Source organism: Aspergillus pseudodeflectus, assembly GCF_044049435.1.
Source record: "Aspergillus pseudodeflectus strain CBS 756.74 chromosome Unknown BJX68scaffold_15, whole genome shotgun sequence".
NCBI classification, from domain to species: Eukaryota; Fungi; Ascomycota; class Eurotiomycetes; order Eurotiales; family Aspergillaceae; genus Aspergillus; species Aspergillus pseudodeflectus.
Window position 1 is genome coordinate 79,935 of NW_027263791.1, and position 27,614 is coordinate 107,548.

Consider the following 27,614-nt stretch of genomic DNA (forward strand, 5'->3'; position numbering starts at 1 on the left):
TTGCTGGAAGCGCAAGAGTAAGGAGTTTGTAGGTGTAGAGGGCGTAGAGATAAACTTGTTGTAACTGTAGCTGTATTCGCGAATGCCGCCGCATGTCGTCCTACCGGTTACTGCCGGCCTGGGTGTACTTTTGATACTACATAAGAAAGGCATAGAGCCGGATATCAGCTATCTGTATTACAGGCCTCGCTGATATACCGAATTCCTTCCAGTCAGCCCGCAAGAAAAGATATACTAACTCATAGAAGTCATATTCATCAGGGAATCTATCCAGTCGCTAAAATAATTCATAAGGCAAATATGCACGCGTGAGTAAATACCATACCTGCCGTAAAACCAACCGCCGTTCCATCTCATCCTAGTTCAGGCGCTCCAGGTAGTCAAGGCAATTGGCACTCAACCGGATATCACATCACTGTCAACTCCGGCGTTGATGCCGGTAGTGCTCATTTGCCATGACCCATCCCCCATCGTCCGTCTTTGTTAAACCTCGACACCAAGCAATTCTGCAGTCCTAGCAAAGATCACAAAGCATTCTCGGGCGATCTAGGTCGCTCAATCCGGCCATGGTATCTTTTATCGAAGGACTTTATCGAACTGGACTCCACGAACAGTTCCTCCGCCCATAGACGCACGGATATTGCGCTTGAACATATCGCGATTCTGCCGGAGGTCTTCGGCGGCTTCTTTATTTAGCGGGTCGGAGGCGTTGGGTTCTAGGAAGAGGAACTACACGCCGTTAGCACATCAACGAACCCCCTAAGACCCTGTTCCCCTAAAGAGAAAAGACGGCGGAACAAGTAAGTAAGTAGAAAGAGCCTCACCTGCATCCCCACAATAACCGCATTCAAATTCAGCACCGGCTTCCAGTCCTCACGCAAAATATTCAGGCAAACGTTCCCCTCAAGATCGATATTCGGGTGGTAGATCTTCTGCGTGCACTTCACTTTCGGCGGGTCGTGTGGGAAGTTCTGGTTGACAGCGAAGGTGAAGACGAACGAGCCGCCCTTGTACATGCCCTCGTCGGGCTCAATGGTGAGCGTGAAGTTTAGGATGTCGTCTTTGTCCGGGAAGGCCATTTTCATTGTGTTTCCGAGGGTGAGTTCTTGGAGGTCTGAATAGGGTAGAGCAGAGATATGTTAGGTCATAGTTGTTCTTTATCCACCAGGAGGAGCTGGAGCAGAGGCGGACGGGCCGGGAGTAGATAGATTATGAACGAGGGAGGTGAGGTGGGTGAGACGTACCTCGCTGAACGCGAAGCTGAGCGGCCGTAACCTTCTTCTTCTTCTTGCCTGCAGCTCCTTCAGCATTTTCAGCTTGCTGCTGCTGTTGTTTCTGTGGTTGGGTGTGCGGTTAGTGAGGGTCTTGCAAGTGCGGAGTCGCGCAACCAGTCTATGGGTGCGAGCGGGGATGGCGTACCATAGACCAGATCTTGAGCATTGTGAATGTGTGTTTGGCGCAGGCCTGTCACAAGCAAAGCACTGAGATCGACAAGGACTTGCTGGAGATTTTGCGGAGGAAGATGTGTCAAGTGGAAGATGGCGGCGGCTATACGAGGGGCGTGTTGGTGGGGTAGACGAGGAAAAGGTGCGTTCGCCACTCTAGTTTTCTGGAACCGTCTTCAAGCTTATGAACCTGCCGAGCATGTACCGTTGTAATGAGCGAGAGGAAGTAAGGAAAAAGAAAAGCGGAGAGAACGCAGAGTCAAGACTGAGGCTGGAGTTCGCAGATGGATGAGCGGGTGGAGCCGTAGCCTGACGCCATGCAACCAAGCCCGGGTTTCCGCCTGCTACCTAATTACCAGGAGGCTCTCTTACGAACGAGTTTACACAGGGAATCTGACCACTCTTGAAATGTCATTGAATTTAGCCACTAAAAGTCTACAAGCGTCAAGGGATCCTGCACCTCCGTCAAAACTGATATCTCAGTGGGCGCCGCAAATAAACGAGGACAACAAGGGAGAATAAGCATCATATGTAAAATACAATATCGCAACAAAATGTGCCAAGAATAACTCCTTGGATCCCATGCAACACATCCATTTGCAAGGTATCTTTTGTTTCACTTTTCATTAAAGGATAAGTCCCATCTACCGCCGGGCGAAGCAGCAGAGGAGACCAGTCTTTCCAAGGAACCAAGTGGCTCCGATGAAACGGATAAGCGCAATAACGGCGTTAGACCACAGAAGGGCTTGGAAGAAGCGCGAGGTACGCTCAGTGGCGGTGTTCTACATTCATATGTTAGCTTGAACTCAGTAATAGGTTGAAATGTGGGAACATACCGTGAATCCGAATTTGTCCAGACCCTCACTAGTAATGCAGACGGCCAAGAGACCGTTACTGAAGAGCCAGAATGTGACAAGTCTGGTACGGAAACTCTTGTAGGAGTCATCAAGGGACTTCTCGTCCTTTTCGACTGGAGCAACATAGGGTGTCAAAGCACGCTTGACGGTTGCCTCGAACTGACTGTCAATATCGGCCTGGGGCTTGTCAATTTCCTCAATAACTGCCTCTTTGCCTCCATCGTTGGTGGTTTTGGCCGAGGGAAGAGCATCAGCCTTGTCGGAACCCTTGGTACCCCATGACACATCGTGCCAGTTGCTGAAGGCATAGACGTTCAGGATGTTGATATAAGACGACTGAACGGCCATATAGGCAGGGAAAGATGTGAACATGTGCCAGGGATCCAAGTACATGAAGGACGCAACGAAGTAAAGACCGAAGGTGGCAGCAAGAGCGATAATGATAATACCGGCACCGCTAGATCCGAAGAACGAGCTCAAGAACGGACCAATACCTTCGTCGGTGTTGAAATCAATGGCATTCTTTCCACTGAACGCTCGAACGACCAAGTACAACGCATCGACAACGACGTATATCTGGATGATACCGAAAGCCACGAAAGATGCGAGGTAGGAGAATTTGGATCCCTTAGGACGATTACCCAGGGCAAGGATAAACTGCAGCAGCAAAAAGGCGAGGTAGATATATTTGACCAGGGTGTTGATGATGGGAGTCGCATCTTCACCGAAGGGAAAAGCAGTATTGCCGTTGCTATCGCTGGGAGTTCCCACCAAGTCCATAATAACCGTAGTGGTAAGCCAGTAAGACGCTAGATTATCAATGTTAGAGCCGTTTTCAAGTATAACCCAGAATGGTTTCAGCACTTACCAAGAGAAAACCAAGTCAAAATGGTAGAAAACCAGTTGTACAACATTTGCAGATGCAGGAAGAACATTCGGATGATGTTGTGACCACTCTTGTACATACGACCGAAATGCATGAGCGAATAGATACCGGCAGCGAACGAACCGTTCAGCCAACGACGACGCTGGGAGATGAATTCAGGAGCACCTTCCGGCACGTCGGTTTCACCTTTGGAGGCCTTGACATACGAAAGATGCCATTTGGAGCCCGCCTTGGCCACCAACTCGAAACACAGGATACGATCCTCAGCTAAGAACATGTTCTTCTTGAAAATGTTCATGCCCTCAATACCCTTCTTTCCGAGCTGCTTTGAAAGCGTGTGGTCACCGTGGAAGTACTGTTCCAACGGACGACCCATGATCGCACGGAATCGGTAAGCAGAGAAAGCACCAGGCAACACACTGACATAACCGAAAGAACTTTCGAGAGGCTTGTCGAGAATGTTACTGATCTTGTACTCAAAGTTTTGAGCCGCGACCAAGGGGTTTAGCAACTTCTTCCAACCTTTACCCAACATGGCGTGAATTTCACCACAGGCACCTCCGAGATCCTTGTCGTTGTAGAAAGCCTCCCACAGATACAACAGGGACTTGGGCCCGGGCTTCGTACCGGCATCGAGAAGAATGCAAACTTCGGGGTTTAGGATACGACCAAAAGCGTTGAAAAGCCATCGGTGAGAGTTGATCTTCTTGCTGTTCTTTTGTTTAAGACAAAACATCATCTGCACGGGAGGAAGGGTGCTCGGGCCATCGTCAGTGGGCCGGATGAGCTGCTGGTTGGGAGTAACGGAAAGCTGAGTAGTGTACTCAAACTATGAATTGTTAGCAATCGAATTTCATGGACACAGTTTGTGAAGCGAAACATACAATGTGAGCCACGGTTTCTTTTCCATCAACGTCACGCTTCATGACACCATCCTGGTACACACCGACTGTCGCAAGGACATCCAGAGTGTCCTTGTCGCAAGGGTCGATACCGTCGAAAACCAAGCAGACAACAATCTTCTGCCAAGCAGGGCCGCCCTTGTTCCAGAACTCGGACTTTTTGAGGTTGACGATATCTCGGATATTTTGCATGACACCGTGCAAGGTACGGGCGGTGAGCGTCTTATCTTCATTATAGTAGGTAATGGCGATCAGCAACTCTGTGTGTCGGTTGTACATCGCCGGGCGAAGATTGTAGCCATTGTGAAGGGTGAATTCGTTGGGATCACACGTGGCCGCGGTGTCTAGTCAAAAGGGTCAGTTTTCCATCCCCTGAATGTTTCAAATCCAACTCACATCGCATGTGTGTGAATTCTTCGCTTCCGCCCTCCAAATCGTTCCTGTATTTGGCCTGAACCGCGTTTTGGATAGCGCTAGGCACCGGGTAGTCCACACTCAGGACGGAACCTTGAACAAGCTTAACTTTTCGGGTAGCATAACGACGAAGGCCACCGCCACCCCCGTTATTGGCCCCTGGAGCCTGTCGCTGGCGCCAAGCTTCTGTGGATGAAGTTTCGCTACGGGCGTATGGTGATGCTACACGACCCGGAACACCAAAGGCAGCAGCAGGGTTCTCCGAGTGGCCGGAATAAGCCGATGCATTGCTGCTGTATGGGTCGTGGAAACCGGCGTCAGGAGCATAAGACTCCGTTAAACTGTATCCAGACGTAGGTCGCTGAACAGGCGAAGCGGTAAGGCCACGCTGCTGATGGGGGTCATCGAAGGGGCCGGCGAAAGGACTTTGCTGGCTGGAGAGTAATCCCCGCGAGGCTTCTTCTTCGTACTGTAGATTCAGGGAAAACACAGGTCAGAATCTCGAAAAGATAAAAGTCGTCGCGGAGGATGATGCTTACAGAAGTGTTGTTGCTGTGACCGAGATCCTGGAGGCGATGGCTTTCATCATTGAAATTATTTCCCCCAGGTGACTGGGAACCAGAGCCGTGGTAGGCCATGGTGATGATGCGCAATTAAAGTGCGATTTAGGCGTGCGTGCGAGATAAAGCAAACTCAAGTAGAAGCAGAACGCAAGGACTCGAGAGGAAGGGGGTATCTGGGAAACGAGGAGACCGTGGAAGTGCGGCTGGTCCGACTTGGGAAGGTCAAACAAGTCAGCCCGCGTTTTACAGGTCCACGCGGCACGGACAGGAGAACAATGAAGAAAGAAGAACAAAGCGACAAGAGCGAGGGGAATGAAGAGGAAAGATGGAACGAGAGAAACAGATGGGTAATAAAACAGTGCGTAAAAGCGGATGCGTAAAGGGTCGGAAGCTGAGCGAGAGGCGCAGGCAGAGCAGGAACGTGGAGGAAGCCGCCAGGGCTGAGAGGAGGCCCCAAAAAAACACAAGAGGCAGAGGTGAGACAGCGAGATGGGAGAGCAGGAGGTGGCTCCAGTATATTTAGCCTCACAGATTCACCCGTGGTAAGAAATGGGAGGCCAAAGGCAACCTGATCTTGGTTGAGATTTCTCTGACCTGACAGAGGATGTGTCTAAAGAAAGCAGTTTGCAGTGAAAATTAACAGCTGGAATTTTCTTTTTTTCCCTTTCAAGGTTCTGAAGAAGGGTGTCTTGAGTCTCCTGGCGTCCTTTTTTTCCTCTTGGTGGTTTGGAACGGGGGCTCGGAATGGCTAGGATTCCTTACCACTGGCCTGGGGCTGGGTGAACAAGCGCAAGCTTACTGGTAGACTACTGCACCTCCAGGCTCTAAGAAAAGACTGATCTTTGCTGATCAAATTGTTTATCATCACTTTTCATCTTCTGATTGAAGCCTTCTAGCAAGTGAGCACTTTTATCCTTGATACTCTTTGCCTCCCGTCGTCACCAGTTCAAGACATCTTCTTCTCGGCTGCTTCATGTTGTGCTGGCGGTGAGGCAGGTGGTACATCTTGAACCGATGCGTCAAGAGGACGACACAGACCAAATTTTTCAAGCCATCCAAAGCCCACACCCCGCAACTGACCAATCTCATCCAGTACACACGACTTTTTTGCGTATTTTTCGCTTTGATGATTGATCAACACTTCAGGGCTTCTTTCAGCAGTCTTAAGAACATCTCGTAAAACAACCATCTGCAGGAGGTCTTGACTCTGCTTCAAATTCTCCTCGCTCTTTTCATTCGCTGACCCCTGAAGTATTGAGGCATCGCAAGTCTTGTTGACACCATTTGATCCATCTATTGCAGGCTATTGAAAGTTGTCAATTATCAACGTCTCCAGCTGGGATAGATGCAGCATTCCTCACCCCTTGCCAGCATCGTTTCCCGGCCCACGAGATGACGACCTGAGGAATGTCATTCTCTGAATTTACCCTAGCCCTCAGCTTCCAACCCCCGAGACAACAACGACGATGGTGCTTTCATGATGCCGAATATTTGCAGCAGCGTATGGTCAGATCCGCTGATCTTCAATACAGACGGAAATATTTCAGGGGGCGGGGTCATCCGATATAACCAAAAGTGGTCAAGCCATCGCCAAATATAGGCCTGTGGGCGCTGGTGGCCGGCCTCAACCGTGTTTGCCGTCTGTTGGTTACTCGGGGATCCGGGTGCCACAGCGAGGCCGCTAGTCCAACATCCTTAATTATGCCAAAACTCGAAAGAAATCTCATCAACGCCCAATCAGCGCCGATTGATGGCCTATATGGTGGAGTGTTTAATGAGATCTGTCATGTTCACTGGTTGCTCATCGTTTCAAAATGCCTTAGGAATTGGTTCGGTGGCACACTGGCACCGCCACCCAATTTCGCTATACGGTATTGCTACTGAAATTTGCAAAACTACTGAATCCGCTGGTGGGCGGATTATGGAGACGCGGACCTTCACTTCCAGGCGGAGCAGCGACTAATGTGAGGTTTACTGTCTTCTAGTCGGTTTCCACGCCTATTCTTAGATACCTGGCGCGAGCACCGCCAGAGCAGGGGAAAGATGGATACAACCAGGCGGCGAGGCGCATCACAAGCTTGATTCATGATGCTCTTAGGATGCAGAGCCGCAGACCCTTCTTTTGACCGCTTCGTCTTCAATGCGATTGTTGTCCGCATAATGCGGAATCTGCCGGTTACTCCGATGTAGCAGTTGCATTGCGTTTGGAGTTATCAGATGTGCCCTCGTCCTTACTACCTTGAAAATCTGTGCCGTTTTTAGTGTCGGGGCCGAGAAGACGTCGCATTCGCCATCTCACTCATCTCTTGCTCTCCCGGATTATTTCCCGGATAATTGCGGGTAGACTTTCTTTGTCGACAGAATCATCTTCATGGGTATCACTTGGATTTGGATGATGCAATCCAGATACTTCGACTGACAAGGGCCCAACGGTTATCCACGCAACGGTATGCATGGAGTATGTCGTATGCCCACACTTCGATCCTCAGTCGGCGCGCAGTGACGCAGCTGACGCTACCAAGGCATATATTTCGATTCCAGCGGACACTGATCTTCGGCCATGCAGGGATATCTTGAGTCCGCAGCATGAGGCAGGTACTTGCAATTCGTAGACATTGTCCTGCGGGTAGCACATATGCGGTTGAGATGCGGATGATCTACATGTGCATACGATGTACGATGTGCATCGATCTGCTTGATTTGCCTCTTGTGCCTGGCCCCAAAGGCTACTCCGGGGGAGGAGTCGCTGTGTAATATCAGACGTCATCTTGAAACAGCATTCCTCAAACCCAGTGATCGTCCGCTGGGCTGGGTTGGTAGATGGTCTGTTCGATCAGCTTTGAGGTGCAACTGGATATGGGCAACCTGGAAATGTCGGCTCTGGACAAGACATCGTAGTAACATGTTTCAGAAGCTGCCCTTGAACCTACCAGGCGTCGGTCTTCACCATATGCGAGGGGTTTGTGCCATGATTTGGCGGGGAGCCGGGCTGATATATATCTCCGATTGCTTACCGTTCATGGAGGCCCGCCGCATGACGAGGAGTCCACCGAGTCTTGAGTCCTCAGTCCAGACTCCAGACTCCAGCAGTGGAGTCAACTCGAGTAACAAAGATGAGGCTAGCAAGCGTATGATAGCTAAGCTGTGCCTACCGTAGATGATACAGCGTGGCGCTGGGTAACTGCCCTGCATATATTGGCCTTGACTGGGCCCCAGATCAAGCCTTCCGTGGCACAGCATGTACGGAGAGAAGTACAATTTATTATCGACCTCTCACCAGAGTCACCACTGTCGCAACTCAGCCTATTACTACTGCGCCAGAGTCCTCCAAGCAAGCCGTTCGCAATCGCTGAGCAACAACCAGGCTTACATGCAGCAAATATACTCCGAGGGCTAAAGCGGGAGAGACGACGGATCAAGCAAGAGATCAACAAGCCGGGCCGCGGACACAAAGCGGGCGAGTTGCAGCGACGTTGACGGTTGGAGTCGCTCTGGCCTCTTGTTCTATCGTCAGATTACAGTTGGTGGTTAACCGTCCGATATTGGGCGCCTTTGGCACTGACAACTTTCGACTCTCTCTGGCATCTGCGGCTTCGATAATCAGCCTCCGCAACTCCACCAAGGTGATCTGGACTTCGACAAGCCCAGATGAAGGATCAAATGATGGACGGCATTGGTGCGAGCGTCGCTGTCTTCTTTGATTACTTGTCGTCCGTGCCTGAGGCTGAGCGACGCTGTGATTCGACCAGACGCCCCGTGTAATCTCCCGGAGGGAACGTGGGTTGGTCCAGAACCACTCACTAGCACCAGGAACCAGACTTTGGGCACGGCCAGACTCCTCTTCCACGCACGCCCTTGGCATCTGAAATCAGCAAGGACGACCGCGAGATGAGACAACGGGACGCCGAAACACCATGCCAGGGGTCTTGTCTTCGCCTTTTTTTTCTTGCTGGCTTTGCCCAAACCAGGGCATCATGGATGATTGTTGAAGAGTTTGACGGATCGCCAGGCACTAGGCGGAATCCATGCGTAGGACAAAGGTTTTGACAAAGAGTTGCCCAAGAAAAGCATCGTCATCTTTGGAAGTGTTTTGAGTCTATACTATTTTCAGGCTGTTGGCTCATCGAACGGGCGAGTTGGCTTCTACAGTACTCACCGCGCCAACTCCATGACAATCTTGCGAAGACATCCCAGATTATTATTGACGAGAGAGCCATCTAAGCTCCAACGTTGTACTCAACTGCGAGATAACTACAGCATGTGGATGCGATGCCAAATCGGTGTAACTCTTGTGTGGAATTAAGCAGGCGTGAGTGTGGATAGGAATCCAGACGGCCTCCTCTCCTGGTGCCTTTTATTGACTTCCCTCTCCCACTTTCTGCATCTCCACCCAACCGCCAACCCCCAGTGAGAAGTGAGACCTTTTCTCCTCTCAACTCCTTCTCCCGCCTGCTGCTTTATCTTCTTATGCCTTTCTCTTACTCCCCCTTCTTTCTTCCCATTTACACTTCCTGACACTGGATATTCCGCCTCCAGAGGGACATTTCCTGCCGAGTCACCTCGTTCCCCCTGATCCGTCGCTGTGCTTGTACCTGACGCCACAGAACGCGTGTACACCACATTCAACCTCCTGACAGCGACCCGTCCAGGCCTCTAGTCGAACTATCATCACCGCGACGTAACGCAGACCTTTTGGGGGAAATTCCGACCGTGGATATCGATATATTGAGCGCACAGATCCACTTGACAGCTGACTATGACCATCACTGCGCATAGTTCTCCGATCTAGCGTGCCGACTTCGAGATATTCACTCTTTGCACAAAGAACCTCGACCTTCCTCTCATGATTCAGCCATAAGCCCTCGACTTGACGTCTGCTGGAGCATCCATACACTCTTTTATATATCAACCACACTCTTTACGCCGTTGACCGGCCTTGCGCTCTTTTGTCTTTCAACCGTATCCATAACCGCCGAATCCCTCGGTCTTACGACATTACTCGGATCTTATATCTATAAACGTCTAACAAGTCATCCACCATGTTGCTCGATGTCGCCGATCCTCTCCGTCCTCACGGTATGCAGTCTCGCATTCGCTTTCTACCCTGGGCAACCCGCTAACACCATGTAGGCTTAACCGCCCGTGACACACAGTGCAAGGAATGCCCAGCATCAGCTCCCACCTGCCCCGCATGTCCCTCAGGTACCAGATGTGTAATGAACGCTCAGTCGTGCACGCAGTGCGCCTATATGGAATGTGTCAAGGTAGCTTCTAGTTCCTCGGGATCACAGGAAAGCTCGTCAGGCGGAGGAGCAAACACTGGAGCCATTGCAGGTGGTGTCATTGGAGGAGTTGCAGTTGTTGGAATAGTCGTCTTCTTGATTTGGTGGTTCGTTATCCGGAAGAGGCGCAACCAGCAACGAGCAGACGCATCGGAGAAGGCCAGCTCGCACGTTGCCGACCCTGGCAGCAGCCAGTCGAGAAAATCTACCCACTCCATCGCATCTACGGTGTTGACTCGCGCGTCCAATGTTATTCAAATCGCCTATATTCCTGGTGTTACCAACCGCTCGCCCCCAGATACCCCTCTTGTGCCACCGGTCCCTCCTCTTCCCGGCGCGCACCCCGATCAACATTTCTTTATGCCTGGCGACCTTCGCGACTCATCATGGTCTGATATGACCACTGACCGTCGCTCAATGGCCAACACTCTACGAAGCAGCGTCGCCACCACAATTTACCGAAACGATGCCATTGTCAGCCCTATGCCTGCTCAGCAGGCCATGCGCACACGTGCTGCAGTAGTTAGCATTCACAACGGCGGTAACCCTCAAGGATCGCCACAGACCCTTACCCCCGATGCTCCCGCTGTGCCCGCCATCACCAAGGCACAGCTCGCCAAGGCGGGTGTCTCTGACCCCAACACTAAGAGCTCAATTGTCGCACGCACTGTGACCGCAAAACCCGTTATGGTGAAGACCATTGGAAAGAAGAACAAAGCTCCCACCACAACCGTACAGCCCATCCAGGAGCAGTCGGAATCTAATACCGAAACGTCCACTTCCACACGGAACGTGACAGCGGCCTCGAGTTTCATCCACAGCTCGTCAAGCGACGAGGACGAGGCCCCCAAACCAGCCGCCAACAAGCGCGCATCCACCCAAGTAGAGACGCCCAGCTCAGCCAGACGATCTCAGGCACCAACAGTCATCGAAGATTCTCCAGCTATCATCCAAAGCCCCTTTGGAAACGACACAGCAACAGAGAGAACCCATCGCAACTCGTCTCTCCTCGAGGGAACAAAGCGACACAGCGGGGCACCCCCTCCGCGCGTCGAGTCTCCATTCTCAGATGTGAATGAGGTGAAATAGAAACATCACCTCTCATCATCTATCTCTTACGACTGTCTGACTTTACTTGGGTTCTTGGATCATCACATTTTGGCGCATATATCACTATCTGGGTTGGATACTTCTTTTTTTTTTTCTTACTTTATAGATGCGATCGATGTCTATCTACCATTTTACACCCTTTTTCGAATTCTGTATATGAATGGCTACGCCTCTCTATCTTCATATCCATGTCCGGCCATTGTTTGAGCCGTGCGAATACTCATCTTTTCTTTACTATCACCACATCCCCTACTATTCATTTTCTTCTCTGCTTGTAATGTATGGATCTTGATGTATTCCCAAGTAGGAATTAAGCTTGCTTGGGAGGTGTAGGAGGCCACCTTGTCTAGCTGTGATATCAGAGGACTCTTGATTGTACGAACTGCAAAGTATATATTGACTGACCCTGCCGAGCCCTTACGGAGTACTGCACTGCATACCATGCCAAATAGATATGAAAATAGGTAATTAACCGTAAACCAACAGAAATAACTCTGGAACCAAGGGCATTATATCAAATTCCTTCTCTAAATGCGTAAGTATCAAGGTCGCTAACTACTGCTTCCAAAATGGCAGTCACTAACTCCGTCACTCCACCCTTCTCCAGACCCACTACGGATACTCATCAAGCCCCATCCCCCGCCCAATCTTCCGAATGAGCGCCTGCTTCATAAAAGCCTCACGAGCCAGACCACGAGTATGGCGCGACCAGGTCTCGACGCTGATGACGCCCTTGACCAGCGCAGCCTGCAGGGCGTAAATTGCCTGCTGGATACCTCGTTCTTCGGCGACGAGGTCGTAGAGTTGTTTGCCTACGACGGTAGGTGCGACGAGGACGTCGTCGATGGGCGGTAGGCCTGTCCCTGTGCCTGCGGCTGTGGGGTCGGTTGAGGAGGATGGTAGGTTGGTGGTGTTGGTGTTATTGGCGCGGGACTGGGCGTCTGCGATGACAGCATCGGCGCGGTGGAGGGATTGTTGGAGGACGGAGGAGTTTGATTGAAGGGTTGAGTTTAGAGTTGTTAGGGAGGAAATTTCGGATTGGAGGGTTGCGATTGCGGTGTGGAGGGAGTGGGATTGCGAGGTGAGAGATTGGGCGGCGGAATCGGAGTGTGCGATGTTTGCGTGGAGCGTTTCTGTGAGCGCCTTAGAGACTGCTTGGAGGAGGGCATCTTTCTCTGGGTTTGGAGGGATGGGCGGAGCCGGGCCAGTGGGGGTGAATGAGGGGAGGTCGAGTTCGAAGGGGGATGTGAGCAGGTCTTCAGTTGTGGGCTTTGGTCGTGATGGTGGGTGTTGTGCGGATGGCTGTGCTTGGTTTGGAGGATGATGGAGTGGCTGTATGGGTGCCTGTTGGCGTGGTGGAGGTTGTTGGCGATATGTCGAATGAGGAGGCATTTGTGAGCCTTGGAATTGAGGAGGGGCTTGCTGTTGGGAACGTGCACCGTCCGAGGTCGGCTGGTAGGCAGGCCCCTGGTAATAAGAAGGTCCTGAGTGCGACACATTTTGCTGCTGTGGAGGCGGCGGCGGCGGCGGCGGCGGCGGCGGTGCTTGTTGCTGGTGTGGATGATATGCGCCTGGCCCAAAGTTGCCCTGCTGGGGCAGATATTGGGGTGGTGCCCTGGTTTGTGGGCTGCCGATGGAGACTTGCGACGGAGGTACGGGCGGCCGATGACCCTGCGGCTTTGGTGGCAATGGAGGGAGTGGTGGAGGGGAGCAGATCTGCTGCGGTTGACCGTTGGACTGTTGCCAATTACCAACGCTTTGTTGTTGGCCGGGCTTGGGTGGAGGTGGAGGTGGCTGGGCCGCGGGCTGAGGAGTACGGGCTGTCGGCATTTGAGGCGATGGAGTGTGTGTTGAGGAGTGCGCGAGCTCTGGAGGTAGTGGTGGAAGAGGTGGTGGTGCCTGGACCTGTTGGGGAATCGGCTGTTGCTGCTTGTATTTAACCGGAGGTTCTTTCGCAAAGACATCTTGAAGAATCGACAAGAAATCAAGTAGAGTAGAGCGCTGTGACCGGTAGTGTCAGCATAATCCAATCAAGTTCCGGACAGCACGCCATTTGTACTCACTTCCCATGCGCCAGCCCAGTGGGCTAGATAATGATGATAGATCCTCCCCTCCAACGTCACATGTTGGCCGACCCGGACAGCCATGTCTTGCGTCGGCGTCACGTAGGCGAGCGGCGGATCGCGGGGATAAGTGTTCGGGATCCATAATGCGATAGGGAATTTGTACACCTGGCCGCGATATGTGACGGGTAATGTGCCCGAGAGGTGGAGGAGGAGGGCGAAGTCACCGGTCTCGTAGGCTAGCGGAGATGGGGTGTCAATTGCGCACTCAACGCCGGAAGCTTCCTGGCTTGTGATCGACTTACTGTAGACATTTGTTTCCGGGGAAAGGGAGGGGAATTTGGCTAGCACGTTTGCGACATCATAGTAGGTGCGGTTCGGGTCCTGGTATGTTTGCTTGGGGTCGTAGTGGTCCTGGGCAGGCAGAGTCAGCTTGAGCGACCTCTAGTGAGCCTTAGGTCCTGCATTTACCCTTATCAAAACGCTGTACAGCCAGTTAAGCGTCCTCTGCGGGACTGCAGCCATGTCGAGTGGGCGCTGGGAGCGAGAGGTGGTCCGGAGTTGGAGGTCAACTTGACCCAGACAAACAACATCATCGAGGATCCCCGCAGTCTTGGCCCTTAGTCAGTTTCCATCGCTTTAACTACCATTTCCTATTGCACTCCAACAAGTCACACAATGTACGCCTGCAGTTCCGAATCTTCCTCTACACTTCTACGTAGCCAAGCCGAGCACGTTATGCAGCTTGAGAATTATGGGAGCGATGACTGACAGCCTGATTGGGCCTCTTGCTGCGAATGTCAACAGTCACATCACGATGGAGTGTGCATGAGATCGTCAGTTGCCACGGAGCACAAACCCGGTCGAAGGTGACATCCTTTGTGGAAGCGGAAGCCAAATCCCTGTGTAGGTCTGCCAGATGCCTCTTTGCCATTGCCATCTGAACCATTCTCATCCCTTACCAGGAGACTCTGACATGGAGCAAACAGCCGAAACCAGCCCTCTATGACGCAAAACAATCAGGAACTCTGAAAGGACACTGAGCTTCGCTATTGGAAAAGTGCTGAAGATCCTCGAGGTCAAATTACTGCAATTTGCCCCCTCACCATGAAACTGGCGCAGTTGGTGTTGGAACAAATGTCAGCTCAATCCCACCGGTCCCGGCTGTGAACACTGCGGACGGAGTTTCCTTTGTCTTGCAACCCACAGTTCGATGAAACCCTGCGAAGAATCCTCAAGGAACCCGACCAAGAATAACCATGGTAGACATTCTATCTATATGACTTGCGCCATGCTGGTGATCGAGGCGCCCGCTTCATATTGTTCTGCCGCTCGAGCTTGATATTGTTTGTCTCGAGTCAGCCCCCACCACAATCGGTTGAGATAAAGGATGGAGTCAGCGATCATGATCACCTTGCATCGCCTTGGCATGCACCCTTTGATATTGTTACCTCGCCTTCCCATTGTTTGTCTCGCTGTTACACGAGGGCAGACGGCCATGGCTGTATTTCAATCGGGTAGAGACACTACAGTCACTGGTTGAGGGCAGACGTTGAAAGACAACCTGTGTTCCTCGAGCCCTTATAGACATCTTCTCTTCTCCAACTTCGTTTCTCTTGCAGTCGTTCCTCAACATCCTACCTTCCCTCTGCTTGAACGACATCCATACGGGAACAGAATTGCAAAACCAACCAGCAACCCCTCTCGACTCGACGGCCTGCGTAAGCCGATCATCATGGCTTCAGATTTCGATCCCTGGACTCAGAATGTCACTTTCTACCTTGCAAATGGAGACCCTCTCCCTGTGCCAATCCAGGCTGTGGATGATTTCGCCCAGTATCCGATCCGCATCTGCATCAACTATGGCGCCCAGCTCGGGGCGACTGTCGTCCTCCTCGTCATTCTCTTGCTGTTGACCAAATCCGAGAAGCGCCGCTCCTATGTGTTCTGCCTCAACTGTCTTGCACTGCTCCTCAACTTTGCGAGATTGCTTTGCCAGATCATATTCTTCACCTCACCCTTCACCCATCCATATGCCTACTTTTCTGGCGACTACGCCCATGTCCCGGTTTCAGCATATGCAAACTCTATTCTCTCTGTGATCTTTTATTCTATTCTCCTGACCTTGATCGAGGCCTCGCTTGTTCTCCAGGTCCAGGCGGTCTGTGTCAATCTCAGACGCATGTATCGGCATACTCTTCTCGGATTGTCTATCATAGTCGCGCTCGTTCCAATCGCTTTCAGATATTGGTATGCAGTCGAGAATATCAAGAGCATCATCGGCGCTGTCACGACCCAACCTGTCAACTGGATTGAAAGCATCTCTCAGATCTCTATCACCGTGAGCATCTGCTGCTTTTGTGCCGTCTTTGTAACAAAACTCGCCTTTGCTATTCGACTACGCCGCAAGTTAGGCGTCACAGACTTTGGTCCCATGAAAGTGATATTCATTATGGGCTGCCAGACGATGGTCATACCAGGTACGTACTTCAACTATTCCCTCCCACATTTGATACACTGCTAATACGTACCAGCCATCTTCTCGATAATTCACTACTCGACAGACGTTCCTGAACTCTCCTCCAACGTCATCACCCTGGTAACACTCTCTCTACCCCTTTCCTCCATCTGGGCTGGAACCACCCTCAACAAAGCGAACGCCATGTCCGCGTACGGCCGCAACATCTGGCAGATCCTCTCGTTCTCAGGCTCCAAGGGTACTAGGCAGGGCTCATGCACCTCGGCTTCTGTAACCGGTGCCAAGCAATGCACAAAGTGTTATTCCGACTCGGACCCATTGACGGAAAAGGGTAAGAGCACTACTGCCTCTACTGCTTCAGATGCCAAGTATGGTATCGCGGTTGCGCATGATATTTCGGTTGAGAGTGTGCGGAGGGACTCGTTTGGGGAAGTTTGATTTCATAATATCCTGGCCTTGGAAACAGGAGAGAGCGAGAAGCGATGATTGTGTTGTTGTGACGGCTGTTAACCATCCCGTAGTTGCAGCGGTTGGTGGAGATGAGATGCATAGCGGGCCTTCAGTTCTTGTTCATTTGTTATTCCGCTTCCTTCGCACATTCGTTTCATTCTGGCCTTAGCCTATGAGCAAGGCGTTTTGTACCGTCGATTCCCCTCTTAGTTAATTCATCGGAATTCGACTCATCTCAGAATACAGTTTGAACCTCAACCCACTGGCAGATACGACAGAGTATCCTTCAGCCTAGACAGTGGCTGTGCTCTTCAACGACAACCATTCTTCTCGCAAAGTATCTTGAATGCCTCAAAAAGCCAACATAGGAGCCGCTGTGTCCAGAATCACCAAAAGAATTCGGAACGCGAGTCCATCAAAAAGCCCATCCATTTCCGGCGCCGTCACATGACCCCATCCGTGCCCAACCAAGGCGTCGTGCGACATTCAGCTGCGCCTTACCCTCCCACAGAGTCACAGACCTCAGCCCTGCCGGTGGGACAGACATGGTTCAACGAAATGCTCCTCAACCAAGACTGATCCAAGGACCGCAATGCTGGGCTTGTCGCGAGCGGCGCGTACGCTGCGGCTCAGAAACACCTGGATGCGCTAAATGCGCCGCTAAGGGCATAGACTGCCCGGGGTTTGGGGCGACAAGGCCGTTGCGGTGGAGGGAGCCGAAGGTTCCCAAGACGTTCAAAGCTCGGAAGGCGGATACAGTGTGTATGAGATGAGATGAGATGAGATATGTTGAGTTTTTGATAAGGCTGATCATGAGTAACAGATTCCATTCCTGATCTTCCTCTGGAGGTAGGGTTCTGTCTTCGGACGGGCGATACCCTTGATGGAGCAATTGCGAATGAGGTTACGTACTGTAGGGCTCCATAGTTCGCCTGAAAGAAGCTGGAAATAACATTGTATAGACAACGATCGTGTGACCCCCGACTTGGTTGTGACGGACACCTCATCGAACCCGTTCCGATGGTCACTCAAGGTAACCGCCATTGCGCCCTCATACCTGAGCTATGCACATGCTGCCATTAGTGTCTTTCATCGCATAGTCCAGCGTCGTTGTACTGTCCCTAGCGGAACTCGCGGTGCGCCGATGGAATTGACAGCTCTGTCGGATCCCGAGGGAGCAACATTCTATCGATACTATGTCTCTGCCTTGAAGAAGGTAAATGAGGAATTGTCGAAGACGACCAAGAAGCTGAATATCACTATTCTAGCGGGGATTATGATGCTTCTATTCTCTCAGTTACAACAGGCCGCATATGGGCAATGGCGAGTTCACCTTGAGGGCCTAAAGAGGCTTTTACGGCACTATGGGGGAATGGAACGTCTTCTAGAACAGTACCTCGACACCGGTTTCCTCGTGTCGAACGTTCTAATTATCGACACAATGTCAACAACGACTGCACCGGTCAGGACTTTGACCGCAGACACGCTAAGCTGGCAGATGGCATACTTGAGGATACTGCCACAACTCGACTACGATGTGATTCCAACTCCAACGCCAATACCACCTCACCTGTTAAAAGTTGTCATTATGATCAACCTTGCTCGAGCTACGGCGAGCCAGGCTCAAGGGAACGAAGACGAGACTGACCCTAGAGGGTCAGGATTCACCCTGTCGCAGATATTAGCCGAGCTAGACATTATCCCTGCACCGGACAGTGAAAGCGATGCACCCAACGACACAGACATTAAGAGTACCATCTCAAGTGTGAACCCAAATGATGAGCCTCCAAAACCACCCACCAAAGACTCAAACAAAACCCTCTTCACAACCGCCTACCGCTCGGCCATAACCCTCTACGCCGTGGAATCCTACCTCTCCCTTTCCACGGAAACAGCGAGCATAAGCCTAAGCCTAACGCAAATACTCGACCTAGCCCTAATCCCCGAGACCACCCGCGCGATCAAGAACACAGCATACGAGTCCTTGATGTTCTCCATCCGCGCCTTATTCGAACGGCGCAACGACGACATAGACACTCACATAAAAACCGAAACCCCCGGCGAAAAGGGCAACGAAGACACCGACGCATACTGGAAATTCATCTTCTGGCCCCTCGCCATCGCCGGCGTGCAGTGTGCGACGGAGCGCCGCAGTCGCGATGACTACGAGTATATCTGCGGGCGGCTATATGAGATGACTGCGGTGTTGGGGACGCTTTGCATGCGGGATGCTGCGGTTTTTATACAGCGGCTTTGGGGTGACTGTGAGGAGATGAGAGTTCGAGGAGGGGGAGGGGGGATGACTTGGGATGAGATATTTCGGGATGCACCGTTGTTTCTTCTCTGATTTCGACCGGTAAGGGCAGGATTCAATACTTGATTCTTTCTTTTGTTGGTGGCTTTCAAGTCAGTTTCATGGGTGGCGGACCGGCGACTATACATCCTCAGCGACAGTGGCCCGAAAGATCTCTTATATCAAAGCGGGGACCGCAAGGGCAAACCATTGACCTTGGAAGGACAGATGCGGTAGGTGCCCGCTAGGTCGCTCTTTCCTTTTCTAGAGATTTACCCGCGTGCGTCCAACAAGGAAGGTACGCTGGGTTGCGCCTTCCTCCGATGTACCTTCAGTTTTCCAGCTCACAAGGAAAGAGCGCCCCTTGGGGTGCATTTTGGGGCCCGGGTGTCAGAATAGGAAGGTACAAGTTTCAAGTGTGTGTAGACTCTCTCGGGCTATATTAGTATGTACGATAGGGGTTGCTTATAGATTGATGTACTATGCGACGAGTATTTCGATGTCATCTTTGCGAGAGACCATAGAAGAAGATATATTCAGATATATTGAGGTGCTACACAGACATTATTTGAAGAATTCATCAGTCACGTCATGTACTGCGGATATAATATATTGTTGATAAACAGATTTGGGACGGAACCGGATCCCTAGGCTGGGCTAGGCTTGTAAAGTAGAGTAGAGTAGTGCGACATAGGTCGGGAACAAAGCAAGTGCCTTAAGCGGATATTTAATACAAGATATACACTTATCTAGCCCTCCCGACCCAATTTCGCCAGCGACTCGGTCAAGAACTCATTAGCGTTCATCAAATCCGTGCTGCCGTAGACGACTCTTCGGCGCGGCCCACCTAGGGGCTCGGCTCCGCCGCGGGGACCACCGGCGCCCTCGTGACCTTGTTGCCCGCTTGTGCGGAGTACCCAGTCTTGAAGGTTACCGTACTCGTCCATGCTTCCGCCGCCAACGGTAAAGACGATGGCTTCATTAAAAGCCTGACGGCGCTGGCCGAAGCTTGCTGTCATCCCTGGACCGCTGGAGGAACCGGCAGATTGGGCGTTGCGGGAGGCAGATGCGGGGGGCATGGTGCCGCGGGCGTTGGTGCTTCGCGGGTCGAAGTAGAGGTAGTTCTCTGTCTTTGCTATGGCAGAGCTGGACGCGGCGGAGGGGTCCATGATTGATTCGGTGATTTTGGTGAGGGTTAGGTCTTTGTTGGCGGGAAGGAAGTTTTTCACGCCGGAGATGAGCGAGTCGAAATTGGCGCCTAGGGCTCCGGAGGTGATGCGGTCTGTGAGGCGGTTGGAGAGGGAGGAAAAGCCGCGGAATAGATCCGAGGATTGCTGCTGAGGTGCGGCTGTGGTCATCATCGTCATGCGAGTGATTTCGCGGACTTGCTTGACGTACGCAATGGAGCTAACATCTTCGACTCCTGTGCGTGTTAAGGCTTCTTCAAACTGCGTTATGTCTGACCGGGAGAGTTCTGTTTCCGTGCTCAGGAACCAGATGAGGAATATTCGGAGTTTATCTGTCGGGTTGGTGCCCTTGGCAGGGTCGTTGATCAACTCAAGGATCTGTGCCTTGGTTTGCTTGGTGATGTTTTCCTCGAGTTCGAAGAAGTTATCTAGTTGACGATCTTTGATGCCCTTGAGGAGAGCAGTCGCAATGTTCATGTGCATGTCGAGTATCGATTTGCGCTCCCGCAGTTCGGGGAGCAGGGTAATGGCGGCTTTGAGGTGCTGTGCGGACGCACTGGTCTCAGCCTGTAAATCCTCAATCGAGGAAGCTCCTGTCTTCCTTGTGATCTCGTTCGCATCCTCCTTATACCGCGTCAACTCGGCGTCAATATCCTCTGCCACCTGAGGGAACGGGGCACCGGCATTTCGTTTCCAGAAAAAGTCATTACTGTTCAGGTCGTATGCTTTCTTGGAGACACCCTTGGCAGGGTTTGATTCATCTGCCGTTTCTACTGTTATCCGGTTGAGACGCATTTGGAGAACATCCTGTACAAGTGACTGGTAAGTCCATGAGTGCGACAGCATCGGGACCAAGTCGACGTTGCGGTCAACGATGACCAAGACTGGCCGCGCCGAAGGGACACCGGGAGCGGACTTTTTGGTTGAGAATAGATTGTCTTTGGAATTGAGGATGTGATCGCGCAACTTGCGATCAAGTTTGGTCGCGATAAGCTCTGCTGCGCCGCCTTTCGGGCACCTGATAATCGGTATAGCACCTGTATTTTGTGAGCAAGGTCTTTTGACGCTGGTGCGAGCCTCACATACCCATAGTAACGCTGACACTGAATAGCCCGCTAACAATTCTATCGACGATCGCATCGAGATCTTCATCGCTTGTTTTCGCACTATTGATCTTCCAGTATGTATCATTTCCTAGTCCCAGGCTGAAAAGGTCCGGTTCGGCCACGATGAAATTCAAATACTGGTCGTAAACTTGTGAAATGTGCTCAGACGTGCCGGTCGTCGCTATTTGAGACGCAAAGTCTTCAAGAAGGGGCCGCGGGACAGATGATAGGAAGTTGACGTATGCGGGCGAGTAAAGGCCGTGCTGAAGGTCGTTTGCAATGGCCTGGATATTGGAGGGGGTGGGCTCGACGAGGTAGACAACTGGAACATCGGGAATGGGGTATCGAGTAGAGTTGATGTTCCTGCTGGTGAATCAGTTTCTGATGCATTCTAGATTGCAGTTGTAAGCGCATACAGATGAATTGTTACTCCCCAGGCTCGGAGATCATTGACTCGGAGCACGCTGCTGATAACATCCCGGCCCATGTTGTCAAAGACCAAGACCTTCCAGATAGGGTCGCCATCTTCGTTGAGGATGGGGGTAGAAATGAGGCCTTGTGCCGATGCCTCGTGGCTGGAGTCCTCCGCGGGATTGGGGTCGTGGTTTAAATTGAGTATCTTCTGAATGGAAGCTGAAGCGATTGTCAGTTTGGGGAGCTAGATAACTTAGACGGGGGGTAAGAGAACCTACCGACCTGACGGTCTCGGAGAGACGGAGAGTGCGATGCCATGGCGTTGGTTGGTTCACCTCGCAGCACTTAGGTTCATGACAGGTAAAGTCACCAAAAAAGCCGCCAAAGCGCATGCAACCGAAGCGAAAGACGAATCTAAAGATAGGTCGCTACCTCCGCATCTCTCCACCTGGCATTGTGAGTCTGGGAGCTTCCCACCGAGGCCAGACAAACACGACAAACTTATCACGTGCCCGGGCTTTGTTCAACTGACGCGCCGCAGGATTTCCCCCAGCCGTCTCACGCAGTCTCCGTCACCACCACCCACCCACTCCCTATCCCCTTCCCTAACCATTCAACCTCCCGTAAAGCGCAAGTCATGCTGCTTAACTGCAGTCTGGAGCGGTTCCTCTAAGGAGAGCCCTTTCTTTTCCATCTTTTAAGGAAAAATATCTCAAGACTAGGAGACTGTACCGTGAGTTCTCCAAACAGAAAGGAGTGACAAGGCCGAGTGCAGGTCGGAGAAAAGAGACCAGAATAAGAGGTACCACTTTTTGAGAGAGAGAAAGCCAGGGAGTCCCGAGAGAGAAAGGGAAATCAGGATTATACTACGTCTGCTACTTGGACGGAGAGTATTGTTTGGTCGGTGTATTCGAAACTGCAGTTGACCCAGATTCAAAGTTGTGCATCGCGAAGAGGGCCCTTTTTTTCTTTCTGGTTTTTTATTAAATAAGAAAAGGGAAGAGGGTTGCAGCAACGTGGGACGTGACTCGCAGGTCTTACAGGAACATCGCGATCTCCCTTAACAGCCACCTCAAGGGACCTCACCTCCAGGAACAGGAGTTGAGTTGAAACCGGACGAAAACCGCAAGAGCTGTTGATTTGCCACCCGATTCTCCAACACGCAACCAGAATCGACCTATTTTCCTGCACAAACAGACTCGGCCCAAGTCCAGTTCCTGCGAGTTCAAGTTTGTGCCGCCTTTGCTCGCCCCGGTCGCAGCCAATAATACCGTGCTATTTCAACAATCCCCGCCATCGGTTCCCCCGAGCTTTAAAAGCGGCGTTGCACCTTTCCCAATCGAGAGGCCCAGGCACGTGCAGTTCAAGATACCTTATTGTGATCAGGTGGTCTTTCCCAACTGATCTAGTAGTATCATAACATCCGCTGGACTCGGCGATCTAACTGCTTTATAAAGCCAATTCGGGCTGGAGGGGGAATTTGCGACAAGATGGACCCAGTAAATCCCGCATCGCTGCCATCTGAGTACTGGAGCAGCCTGGATCCTTATGCGAACCCAGACTCCTCACACCACCACTCGCATCCGCCTCAGCAGCAGTCAACTCCGCAGCAAACACAACAGCAACAGCCCATGGGCATCAGCTGGGATCACCCAGTGTTGCATTCGCAACCAAGCCACCGCGATCAATCCCATGGCCTGTATCAGACACCAACACCTCCGTCATGGCCACAAAATCCGCTGCACCACCAGCCCATTGCCCCTGCAACGCCACAGAATTTGGGAATACCAGCTCAGTATCGCCAAGTTCCGCAATATGCGCAGGGCCAGGTGACTTTCGACTCGAGAGCTGTGCCGGCACCAGAAAACTCTCACTATCAGTCATACTCGTATCCTTCGAATTTCTATCCTCCGCAGCATCTCTCAATACCAGATCCTTTCCCCCAATCTCACTCGCCGCAGCCGACCCAGCAGCAATCTCAGTCAGCGTCTTATCCCCCGCTTCATCAGAGTTCTGTTCCTCAGTACACACTCCCCTCCGGATTTGCAGACGAACAACCGGTAGGCTTCCTTATTGAGATTTTGTGTGTTTTTATATCACTAACCATACCAGCAATCGTCAATCAACTTTGCAAATGAGTTTGTGCAACAGCCTCCAAGTCTGTCTGAACAGACGATCAACCCGCAATACATCAATCCTCAGCAGCCTGTTAACCAGAATCCCTCACTTCATAACCAGTTTGTCTATGTAAACCCTGCGGAGGACCCAAAGTATGTTTCTCGCAAAGTCTCATTGAAATCAGATCATCATCTCATTCTTTCCACCAGGATGTTCAGCTACTTTCCGGACAACTTGCAGATGCATCCGATGATGGGGCAACCCGCCATCAATGGCTCGCTAGTTCCTGGCCAACCCTCCAAGGTCGGGGGAGTTCCAATTAATGGTGAGTCTATACTAACTCGCGACCCTGTAAGCCACTAACCAACAGTAGGTCTTAAATCAATCCCAGCAAATGCAATGGCCAAAGTCGCACCATTACGTGCGAAGCCAGCCGGTACTAAAAAGCAAACTAAGACTGCAAAGGCACCTCTTAAAGCGGGTAGCAAGAAGACTAATGGGAAAGGCTCGGTCTCCTCCGACTCGGAGAGTGACTACTCGGATGACTCGGATCTCGAAATCCAGGAACCGGAGGAGCCTTCCCCTCTTCCGCCTGCTCGCCCTAATGAGCCGGAGGCTGCTGTACAGTATGATTGCCTCCAAGCTGTGTGGTATCCGCGTAATAGGCGGCCAAAGGTCGACAAACTCAAGGCCGCAATTGTGGCGTTTAAAGACGTTGTCAAGAGTGTAAGGGATGCATGGAGAGAAAGTTCTCAAGCTCTAAAGACAGCAGAAAATAAGGGAGAATCCAACGAGACTGCCGAACTCAGAAAGCAGGTTGCACTGCAACGGCGCCTCATGGACGTGGTCGTCAGTACCACTCTAGAAAAGGGCCACCCCATGATTGTTGAAAAGTACGTTTTATCCTTCTTCCCCCGCCTTGATTTCGCATACCTGGCATATTGTCGCGTTGGCCATAGAAGTCAGAAACGAATTGAGAGAATCTCTCACGTAATCTCCCTTATATGGTTGCCATCATGTTTAAAGAATCCTTTAAGAATAAGGGTGAATGCTGGCTTTGCAATATATGACGATGAAGCCCACTGCCACTCCTGAACAAGAACAAGCAAAGAACGAGATGTGATACCTCATTTGTGACATTCTTTTCGAGAGAAGCAATGGCTTCTGGACCGCTTAAAGACAATATGCCAGGACTCAGCACCAGCGGATCCACGCTTATGGACAAGCCCTCTGATACAATTCGCTTGGATTGTTCTATACAGTAATGCCTTTGGAGCTTAAAACTAACGAAAAGCTTAGGCTGGGCGAACATCCGATGGCAGTGGCTGCGCTCTACTCCTTCCTTGTGGATCGCCACCAGGCTTCCGACATCGATGGAACATTGACAGTCAACATTCTCAAGGTGAGGATACTTTCGTCATCATTTCTCCCCTCTCAACTAACTCTTTGTCAAAAGTTACTTGCCCGTTTCGTAACCATGGATGAAGAAGCTCTTACGAAGACAAACGTCGCAAAACTGCTTCCCAGATTCGTGAAGAAGGGCAATCAAGTAGTAAAAACTCTTGCCCAGAATATTCTCGACAACGCTGCTGCATCTACGAAACGCAAACAGGAAGCTGCCAAGCCTGGGCCTAAAGAAAGCTCGCCGAATAAGAACGCTGTCAATGGTGCGCGTAAAGACACTACTGGCGCGAAACGGCCACTGGATGGCGAGCAGAATGGACAGCCAGCTACCAAACGAGTAGTTGTTACATCCAACATCAAACCTGCCACAAAGGCCGGTAGCCTCGCTGCCAATGGCGCTGCAAAACCAGAAAACAAGTCCGTTACAACCACTGCTAATTCTGCGCGTCCAAAGGCGAACATCGTTGCCCCAAAGCCTACGAATCTCTTTGGAAGTTTGACTTCTGCCTCTAAGAAGCCGGGAACATCGAATGCAGAGCGAGCTGCTGCCGCCGCCGCCGCTAAGTCTGGGTAAGCACATGCACGCCATTTCTAGTTTATGCTCATACTGATGTGACTGTAGAACCCCTGCAGAGAAGAAAGAGGCAGCCGCCCGACCAGCATTCTCATTTGGTGATATCATGGCGGACCTCAACAAGCAAAAGGATCCTTCGCCACGAGAGTCCTCCGAGAACCAGACTCCTGAAACAGAGGAAGAGCGAGCGAAGCGATTACGCAAGGAGGCGCGAAGGAAACTCCGTGTCACTTGGAAGCCTGACGAGTCTCTCACTGAAGTTCGCCTCTTTACCCATGATCCAGACGAGGAACTCGGACCAGGCGATCGCTCCCGTCAAGGGGGTGATGTCAAAGGCGAAGGAAGCGTTCTCAAACTCCATAAGAATATCGACGAGCTCGAAGAGGATGATGAAGCCGGTGTCAAGGAGGAGCAGTTTGCGGAGTACTATGTTCCTTCTGGTAAGACTCCATCACAGCCGTAGTGCTTTCCCTAGTCTAACAGGCTTAGAAATCGACATTGACAACGTCTCACCTGATGACCGTGCACGAAGCTACATCAAACGCGCCGGCATACTTATCGCCACAAGTCCAGAGGCGAAGGCGCAAGAACATCGCGAAGCAACTACACTCATGGCTATTTACACATCACCTGCAGACGTTCCGCCATCCGCCAAGGAGCCACCTCCACCGGACATGGACGAAATGGTGCCGGAGGTTCTCTCGTTTGGGGAGCTGCCGGATCATGTCAAGGTATGCTCGAGCTCCTTGATGGCCATTTGCCAGATTCTAATCATTTGTCGTAGGCTCGCCAAGAGAAGTACTTTGCAATGACCAACCCTCAGAAGCCACCAACGCCGCAGAGTCAGCCACCACAGAACAACCAGTTCGTCCTTAACCTCCTCAATTCTATCCAGAATCCGAGTCATCCGCATACGTCGACTCCGCCTGTTGCCAGCCAGCCAGCTCCGATCTCGCTGGAACAGACAATCAACATGCTTCGACAGCAACAGCCCAACAACCCGCCCGCACCTCCTCCGATGCCGCAGCCAAACATCGACTCGCGACTCTTGGCTATGCTCTATCCTGGTCAGCAACAACCACCTCAACCTCAGCCACAACCACAGCAAGGAGGCATACCGGCCAATCTCGCTGCGATTATATCGCAATTAACGAATCAGACCCAGCAAAATCAACAACCTGCGCAGCCCGAGGTCACCCAAACTCACACGACAGGCCACTACGAGGATCCAGAGCGAAAGCGTATGCGCGAGTCTGGTGGGTATGATGGCGAAGATAGATGGAAGCGTAACCGGACGGGTGGTGCGCCAAACAAGAAACATGTAAGAATCCTTTTACCAGAGGTGGATTGCAAATGTACTGACAGCTGGATAGCCGAAAGCTGGATTAGTGCCATGTCGCTACTGGCGCGAAGGAAAATGCCTCAAGGGGGACAACTGCACATTCCGGCACGACCCGTTCTAAAGGGCACCCCGACACATCTTGACACATTTCTCGATACCCGAACGTTCTCATCATCATCTATGTGACCTGTACACTGCATCGATTTTCATTCTACATATACACTACACGCCAGTCAGACATCAGAGATCTGGTATTTCCACCGCCCAATAATAACGCCTCACTTGCCGTTTTATCTGTTCAAGTCATTCTCATCCCGCGACCAGGCTTTTCCTTCTTCTTCTTCCTCCTCTTCTCTTCTTCTCTTCTTTCAGCACTGGGTTCCACATATAGTACACCACTCGCATCGTCATTCATCTCTGTGGAGTTGGGGATTCATCCGGAGGAAAGAAGGCGCGATTCACTACGTCTGTTCATTTACAGCGGCGCAATTTTCGTGCACTCGGACGTCGGTATTCGATTTTTGTTTCTAGCATCAGGGTTCGGCCATATTGCTGAACGGAGCGAAAGCATTTGTACATGTACAGTAGGCACTACTAGGCAGGCACCTCAGGGATGGGATATACTATGGAATGGAGTCATTTTGTCCTTGATTGATGTTTTGAATCAGCTTAAGATGGGTCGAAATTGTTCCCCAACGCGATGGTGTACGTAATAGGAGCGTAAA

At 51.5% G+C, this 27,614-nt stretch overlaps 10 protein-coding genes across 10 annotated transcripts; 5 read left to right on the forward strand and 5 right to left on the reverse strand.

Moving 5' to 3' along the window:
* Positions 1-133: 133 nt before the first annotated feature.
* Positions 134-1,741, reverse strand: BJX68DRAFT_234264 (NEDD8-conjugating protein UBC12). The gene is made up of 4 exons (XM_071039730.1): positions 1,420-1,741; positions 1,245-1,335; positions 825-1,114; positions 134-729 (listed from the first exon to the last, which is right to left on the reverse strand). Exons 1-4 carry the CDS (start codon positions 1,438-1,440, stop codon positions 577-579), a joined length of 555 nt encoding a protein of 184 aa, XP_070900401.1. The 5' UTR covers positions 1,441-1,741; the 3' UTR covers positions 134-576.
* On the forward strand, positions 1,094-1,741 carry BJX68DRAFT_234265 (uncharacterized protein). Its single transcript, XM_071039731.1, has 2 exons — positions 1,094-1,114; positions 1,245-1,741. The coding sequence occupies exon 2, from the start codon at positions 1,446-1,448 to the stop codon at positions 1,656-1,658; it is 213 nt and encodes a 70-aa protein (XP_070900402.1). The 5' UTR covers positions 1,094-1,114; positions 1,245-1,445; the 3' UTR covers positions 1,659-1,741.
* Positions 1,742-1,843: 102 nt separating this feature from the next.
* Positions 1,844-5,807, reverse strand: chsG (chitin synthase class III). The gene is made up of 6 exons (XM_071039732.1): positions 5,044-5,807; positions 4,487-4,973; positions 4,073-4,434; positions 3,171-4,017; positions 2,282-3,111; positions 1,844-2,227 (listed from the first exon to the last, which is right to left on the reverse strand). Exons 1-6 carry the CDS (start codon positions 5,140-5,142, stop codon positions 2,090-2,092), a joined length of 2,763 nt encoding a protein of 920 aa, XP_070900403.1. The 5' UTR covers positions 5,143-5,807; the 3' UTR covers positions 1,844-2,089.
* Positions 5,808-8,019: 2,212 nt separating this feature from the next.
* BJX68DRAFT_54000 (uncharacterized protein) lies at positions 8,020-8,977 on the reverse strand. Its single transcript, XM_071049360.1, has 2 exons — positions 8,631-8,977; positions 8,020-8,565 (listed from the first exon to the last, which is right to left on the reverse strand). The coding sequence occupies exons 1-2, from the start codon at positions 8,927-8,929 to the stop codon at positions 8,205-8,207; spliced, it is 660 nt and encodes a 219-aa protein (XP_070900404.1). The 5' UTR covers positions 8,930-8,977; the 3' UTR covers positions 8,020-8,204.
* Positions 8,978-9,974: 997 nt separating this feature from the next.
* BJX68DRAFT_53945 (uncharacterized protein) lies at positions 9,975-11,531 on the forward strand. Its single transcript, XM_071049359.1, has 2 exons — positions 9,975-10,143; positions 10,198-11,531. The coding sequence occupies exons 1-2, from the start codon at positions 10,107-10,109 to the stop codon at positions 11,436-11,438; spliced, it is 1,278 nt and encodes a 425-aa protein (XP_070900405.1). The 5' UTR covers positions 9,975-10,106; the 3' UTR covers positions 11,439-11,531.
* Positions 11,532-11,986: 455 nt separating this feature from the next.
* BJX68DRAFT_53874 (putative endosomal sorting complex protein TSG101) lies at positions 11,987-14,086 on the reverse strand. Its single transcript, XM_071049358.1, has 4 exons — positions 13,994-14,086; positions 13,828-13,936; positions 13,523-13,761; positions 11,987-13,460 (listed from the first exon to the last, which is right to left on the reverse strand). The coding sequence occupies exons 1-4, from the start codon at positions 14,045-14,047 to the stop codon at positions 12,072-12,074; spliced, it is 1,791 nt and encodes a 596-aa protein (XP_070900406.1). The 5' UTR covers positions 14,048-14,086; the 3' UTR covers positions 11,987-12,071.
* Positions 14,087-15,140: 1,054 nt separating this feature from the next.
* Positions 15,141-16,955, forward strand: preB (alpha-factor pheromone receptor STE2). Its single transcript, XM_071049361.1, has 2 exons — positions 15,141-16,002; positions 16,057-16,955. Exons 1-2 carry the CDS (start codon positions 15,258-15,260, stop codon positions 16,437-16,439), a joined length of 1,128 nt encoding a protein of 375 aa, XP_070900407.1. The 5' UTR covers positions 15,141-15,257; the 3' UTR covers positions 16,440-16,955.
* A 1-nt stretch (position 16,956) lies between these two features.
* Positions 16,957-19,236, forward strand: BJX68DRAFT_54092 (Zn(II)2Cys6 transcription factor). The gene is made up of 3 exons (XM_071049362.1): positions 16,957-17,213; positions 17,275-17,364; positions 17,414-19,236. Exons 1-3 carry the CDS (start codon positions 16,997-16,999, stop codon positions 18,796-18,798), a joined length of 1,692 nt encoding a protein of 563 aa, XP_070900408.1. The 5' UTR covers positions 16,957-16,996; the 3' UTR covers positions 18,799-19,236.
* Positions 19,237-19,251: 15 nt separating this feature from the next.
* Positions 19,252-21,901, reverse strand: sly1 (syntaxin-binding protein). The gene is made up of 4 exons (XM_071039733.1): positions 21,730-21,901; positions 21,454-21,670; positions 21,018-21,400; positions 19,252-20,968 (listed from the first exon to the last, which is right to left on the reverse strand). The coding sequence occupies exons 1-4, from the start codon at positions 21,767-21,769 to the stop codon at positions 19,494-19,496; spliced, it is 2,115 nt and encodes a 704-aa protein (XP_070900409.1). The 5' UTR covers positions 21,770-21,901; the 3' UTR covers positions 19,252-19,493.
* A 646-nt stretch (positions 21,902-22,547) lies between these two features.
* BJX68DRAFT_54141 (uncharacterized protein) lies at positions 22,548-27,535 on the forward strand. The gene is made up of 10 exons (XM_071049364.1): positions 22,548-23,511; positions 23,564-23,721; positions 23,779-23,894; positions 23,943-24,462; positions 24,869-24,971; positions 25,026-25,543; positions 25,596-25,987; positions 26,037-26,278; positions 26,332-26,868; positions 26,921-27,535. Exons 1-10 carry the CDS (start codon positions 22,942-22,944, stop codon positions 27,008-27,010), a joined length of 3,246 nt encoding a protein of 1,081 aa, XP_070900410.1. The 5' UTR covers positions 22,548-22,941; the 3' UTR covers positions 27,011-27,535.
* The last annotated feature ends 79 nt before the right edge of the window (positions 27,536-27,614 follow it).

What these genes read in the sequence shown, in the direction of transcription:
- BJX68DRAFT_54141 (XM_071049364.1), top strand. Translation starts at nt 22,942, where the DNA reads ATGGACCCAGTAAATCCCGCATCGCTGCCATCTGAGTACTGGAGCAGC. An exon ending in CGGGGGAGTTCCAATTAATG is followed by an intron (nt 23,895 to 23,942) that starts GTGAGTCTATAC and finishes AACCAACAGTAG; the next exon opens with GTCTTAAATCAATCCCAGCA. An exon ending in GGAGTACTATGTTCCTTCTG is followed by an intron (nt 25,988 to 26,036) that starts GTAAGACTCCAT and finishes TAACAGGCTTAG; the next exon opens with AAATCGACATTGACAACGTC.
- BJX68DRAFT_54092 (XM_071049362.1), top strand. Translation starts at nt 16,997, where the DNA reads ATGGTTCAACGAAATGCTCCTCAACCAAGACTGATCCAAGGACCGCAA. An exon ending in TCGGAAGGCGGATACAGTGT is followed by an intron (nt 17,214 to 17,274) that starts GTATGAGATGAG and finishes CATGAGTAACAG; the next exon opens with ATTCCATTCCTGATCTTCCT. An exon ending in TGCGAATGAGGTTACGTACT is followed by an intron (nt 17,365 to 17,413) that starts GTAGGGCTCCAT and finishes AACATTGTATAG; the next exon opens with ACAACGATCGTGTGACCCCC.
- BJX68DRAFT_234264 (XM_071039730.1), bottom strand. Translation starts at nt 1,440, where the DNA reads ATGCTCAAGATCTGGTCTATG. An exon ending in TGCTCAAGATCTGGTCTATG is followed by an intron (nt 1,336 to 1,419) that starts GTACGCCATCCC and finishes ACCCAACCACAG; the next exon opens with AAACAACAGCAGCAGCAAGC. An exon ending in CGGTTATTGTGGGGATGCAG is followed by an intron (nt 730 to 824) that starts GTGAGGCTCTTT and finishes AACGGCGTGTAG; the next exon opens with TTCCTCTTCCTAGAACCCAA.
- sly1 (XM_071039733.1), bottom strand. Translation starts at nt 21,769, where the DNA reads ATGGCATCGCACTCTCCGTCTCTCCGAGACCGTCAGGTCG. An exon ending in TGGGGAGTAACAATTCATCT is followed by an intron (nt 21,401 to 21,453) that starts GTATGCGCTTAC and finishes ATTCACCAGCAG; the next exon opens with GAACATCAACTCTACTCGAT. An exon ending in CAGTGTCAGCGTTACTATGG is followed by an intron (nt 20,969 to 21,017) that starts GTATGTGAGGCT and finishes CACAAAATACAG; the next exon opens with GTGCTATACCGATTATCAGG.
- chsG (XM_071039732.1), bottom strand. Translation starts at nt 5,142, where the DNA reads ATGGCCTACCACGGCTCTGGTTCCCAGTCACCTGGGGGAAATAATTTC. An exon ending in GTCACAGCAACAACACTTCT is followed by an intron (nt 4,974 to 5,043) that starts GTAAGCATCATC and finishes CTGAATCTACAG; the next exon opens with TACGAAGAAGAAGCCTCGCG. An exon ending in TTTGACTTGGTTTTCTCTTG is followed by an intron (nt 3,112 to 3,170) that starts GTAAGTGCTGAA and finishes TTGATAATCTAG; the next exon opens with CGTCTTACTGGCTTACCACT.
- preB (XM_071049361.1), top strand. Translation starts at nt 15,258, where the DNA reads ATGGCTTCAGATTTCGATCCCTGGACTCAGAATGTCACTTTCTACCTT. An exon ending in CCAGACGATGGTCATACCAG is followed by an intron (nt 16,003 to 16,056) that starts GTACGTACTTCA and finishes AATACGTACCAG; the next exon opens with CCATCTTCTCGATAATTCAC.
- BJX68DRAFT_53874 (XM_071049358.1), bottom strand. Translation starts at nt 14,047, where the DNA reads ATGGCTGCAGTCCCGCAGAGGACGCTTAACTGGCTGTACAGCGTTTTG. An exon ending in CCCGGAAACAAATGTCTACA is followed by an intron (nt 13,762 to 13,827) that starts GTAAGTCGATCA and finishes CATCTCCGCTAG; the next exon opens with CCTACGAGACCGGTGACTTC. An exon ending in ACTGGGCTGGCGCATGGGAA is followed by an intron (nt 13,461 to 13,522) that starts GTGAGTACAAAT and finishes TACCGGTCACAG; the next exon opens with CGCTCTACTCTACTTGATTT.
- BJX68DRAFT_234265 (XM_071039731.1), top strand. Translation starts at nt 1,446, where the DNA reads ATGTGTGTTTGGCGCAGGCCTGTCACAAGCAAAGCACTGAGATCGACA.
- BJX68DRAFT_53945 (XM_071049359.1), top strand. Translation starts at nt 10,107, where the DNA reads ATGTTGCTCGATGTCGCCGATCCTCTCCGTCCTCACG. An exon ending in CGATCCTCTCCGTCCTCACG is followed by an intron (nt 10,144 to 10,197) that starts GTATGCAGTCTC and finishes AACACCATGTAG; the next exon opens with GCTTAACCGCCCGTGACACA.
- BJX68DRAFT_54000 (XM_071049360.1), bottom strand. Translation starts at nt 8,929, where the DNA reads ATGCCAAGGGCGTGCGTGGAAGAGGAGTCTGGCCGTGCCCAAAGTCTG. An exon ending in GCCAGAGAGAGTCGAAAGTT is followed by an intron (nt 8,566 to 8,630) that starts GTCAGTGCCAAA and finishes CGATAGAACAAG; the next exon opens with AGGCCAGAGCGACTCCAACC.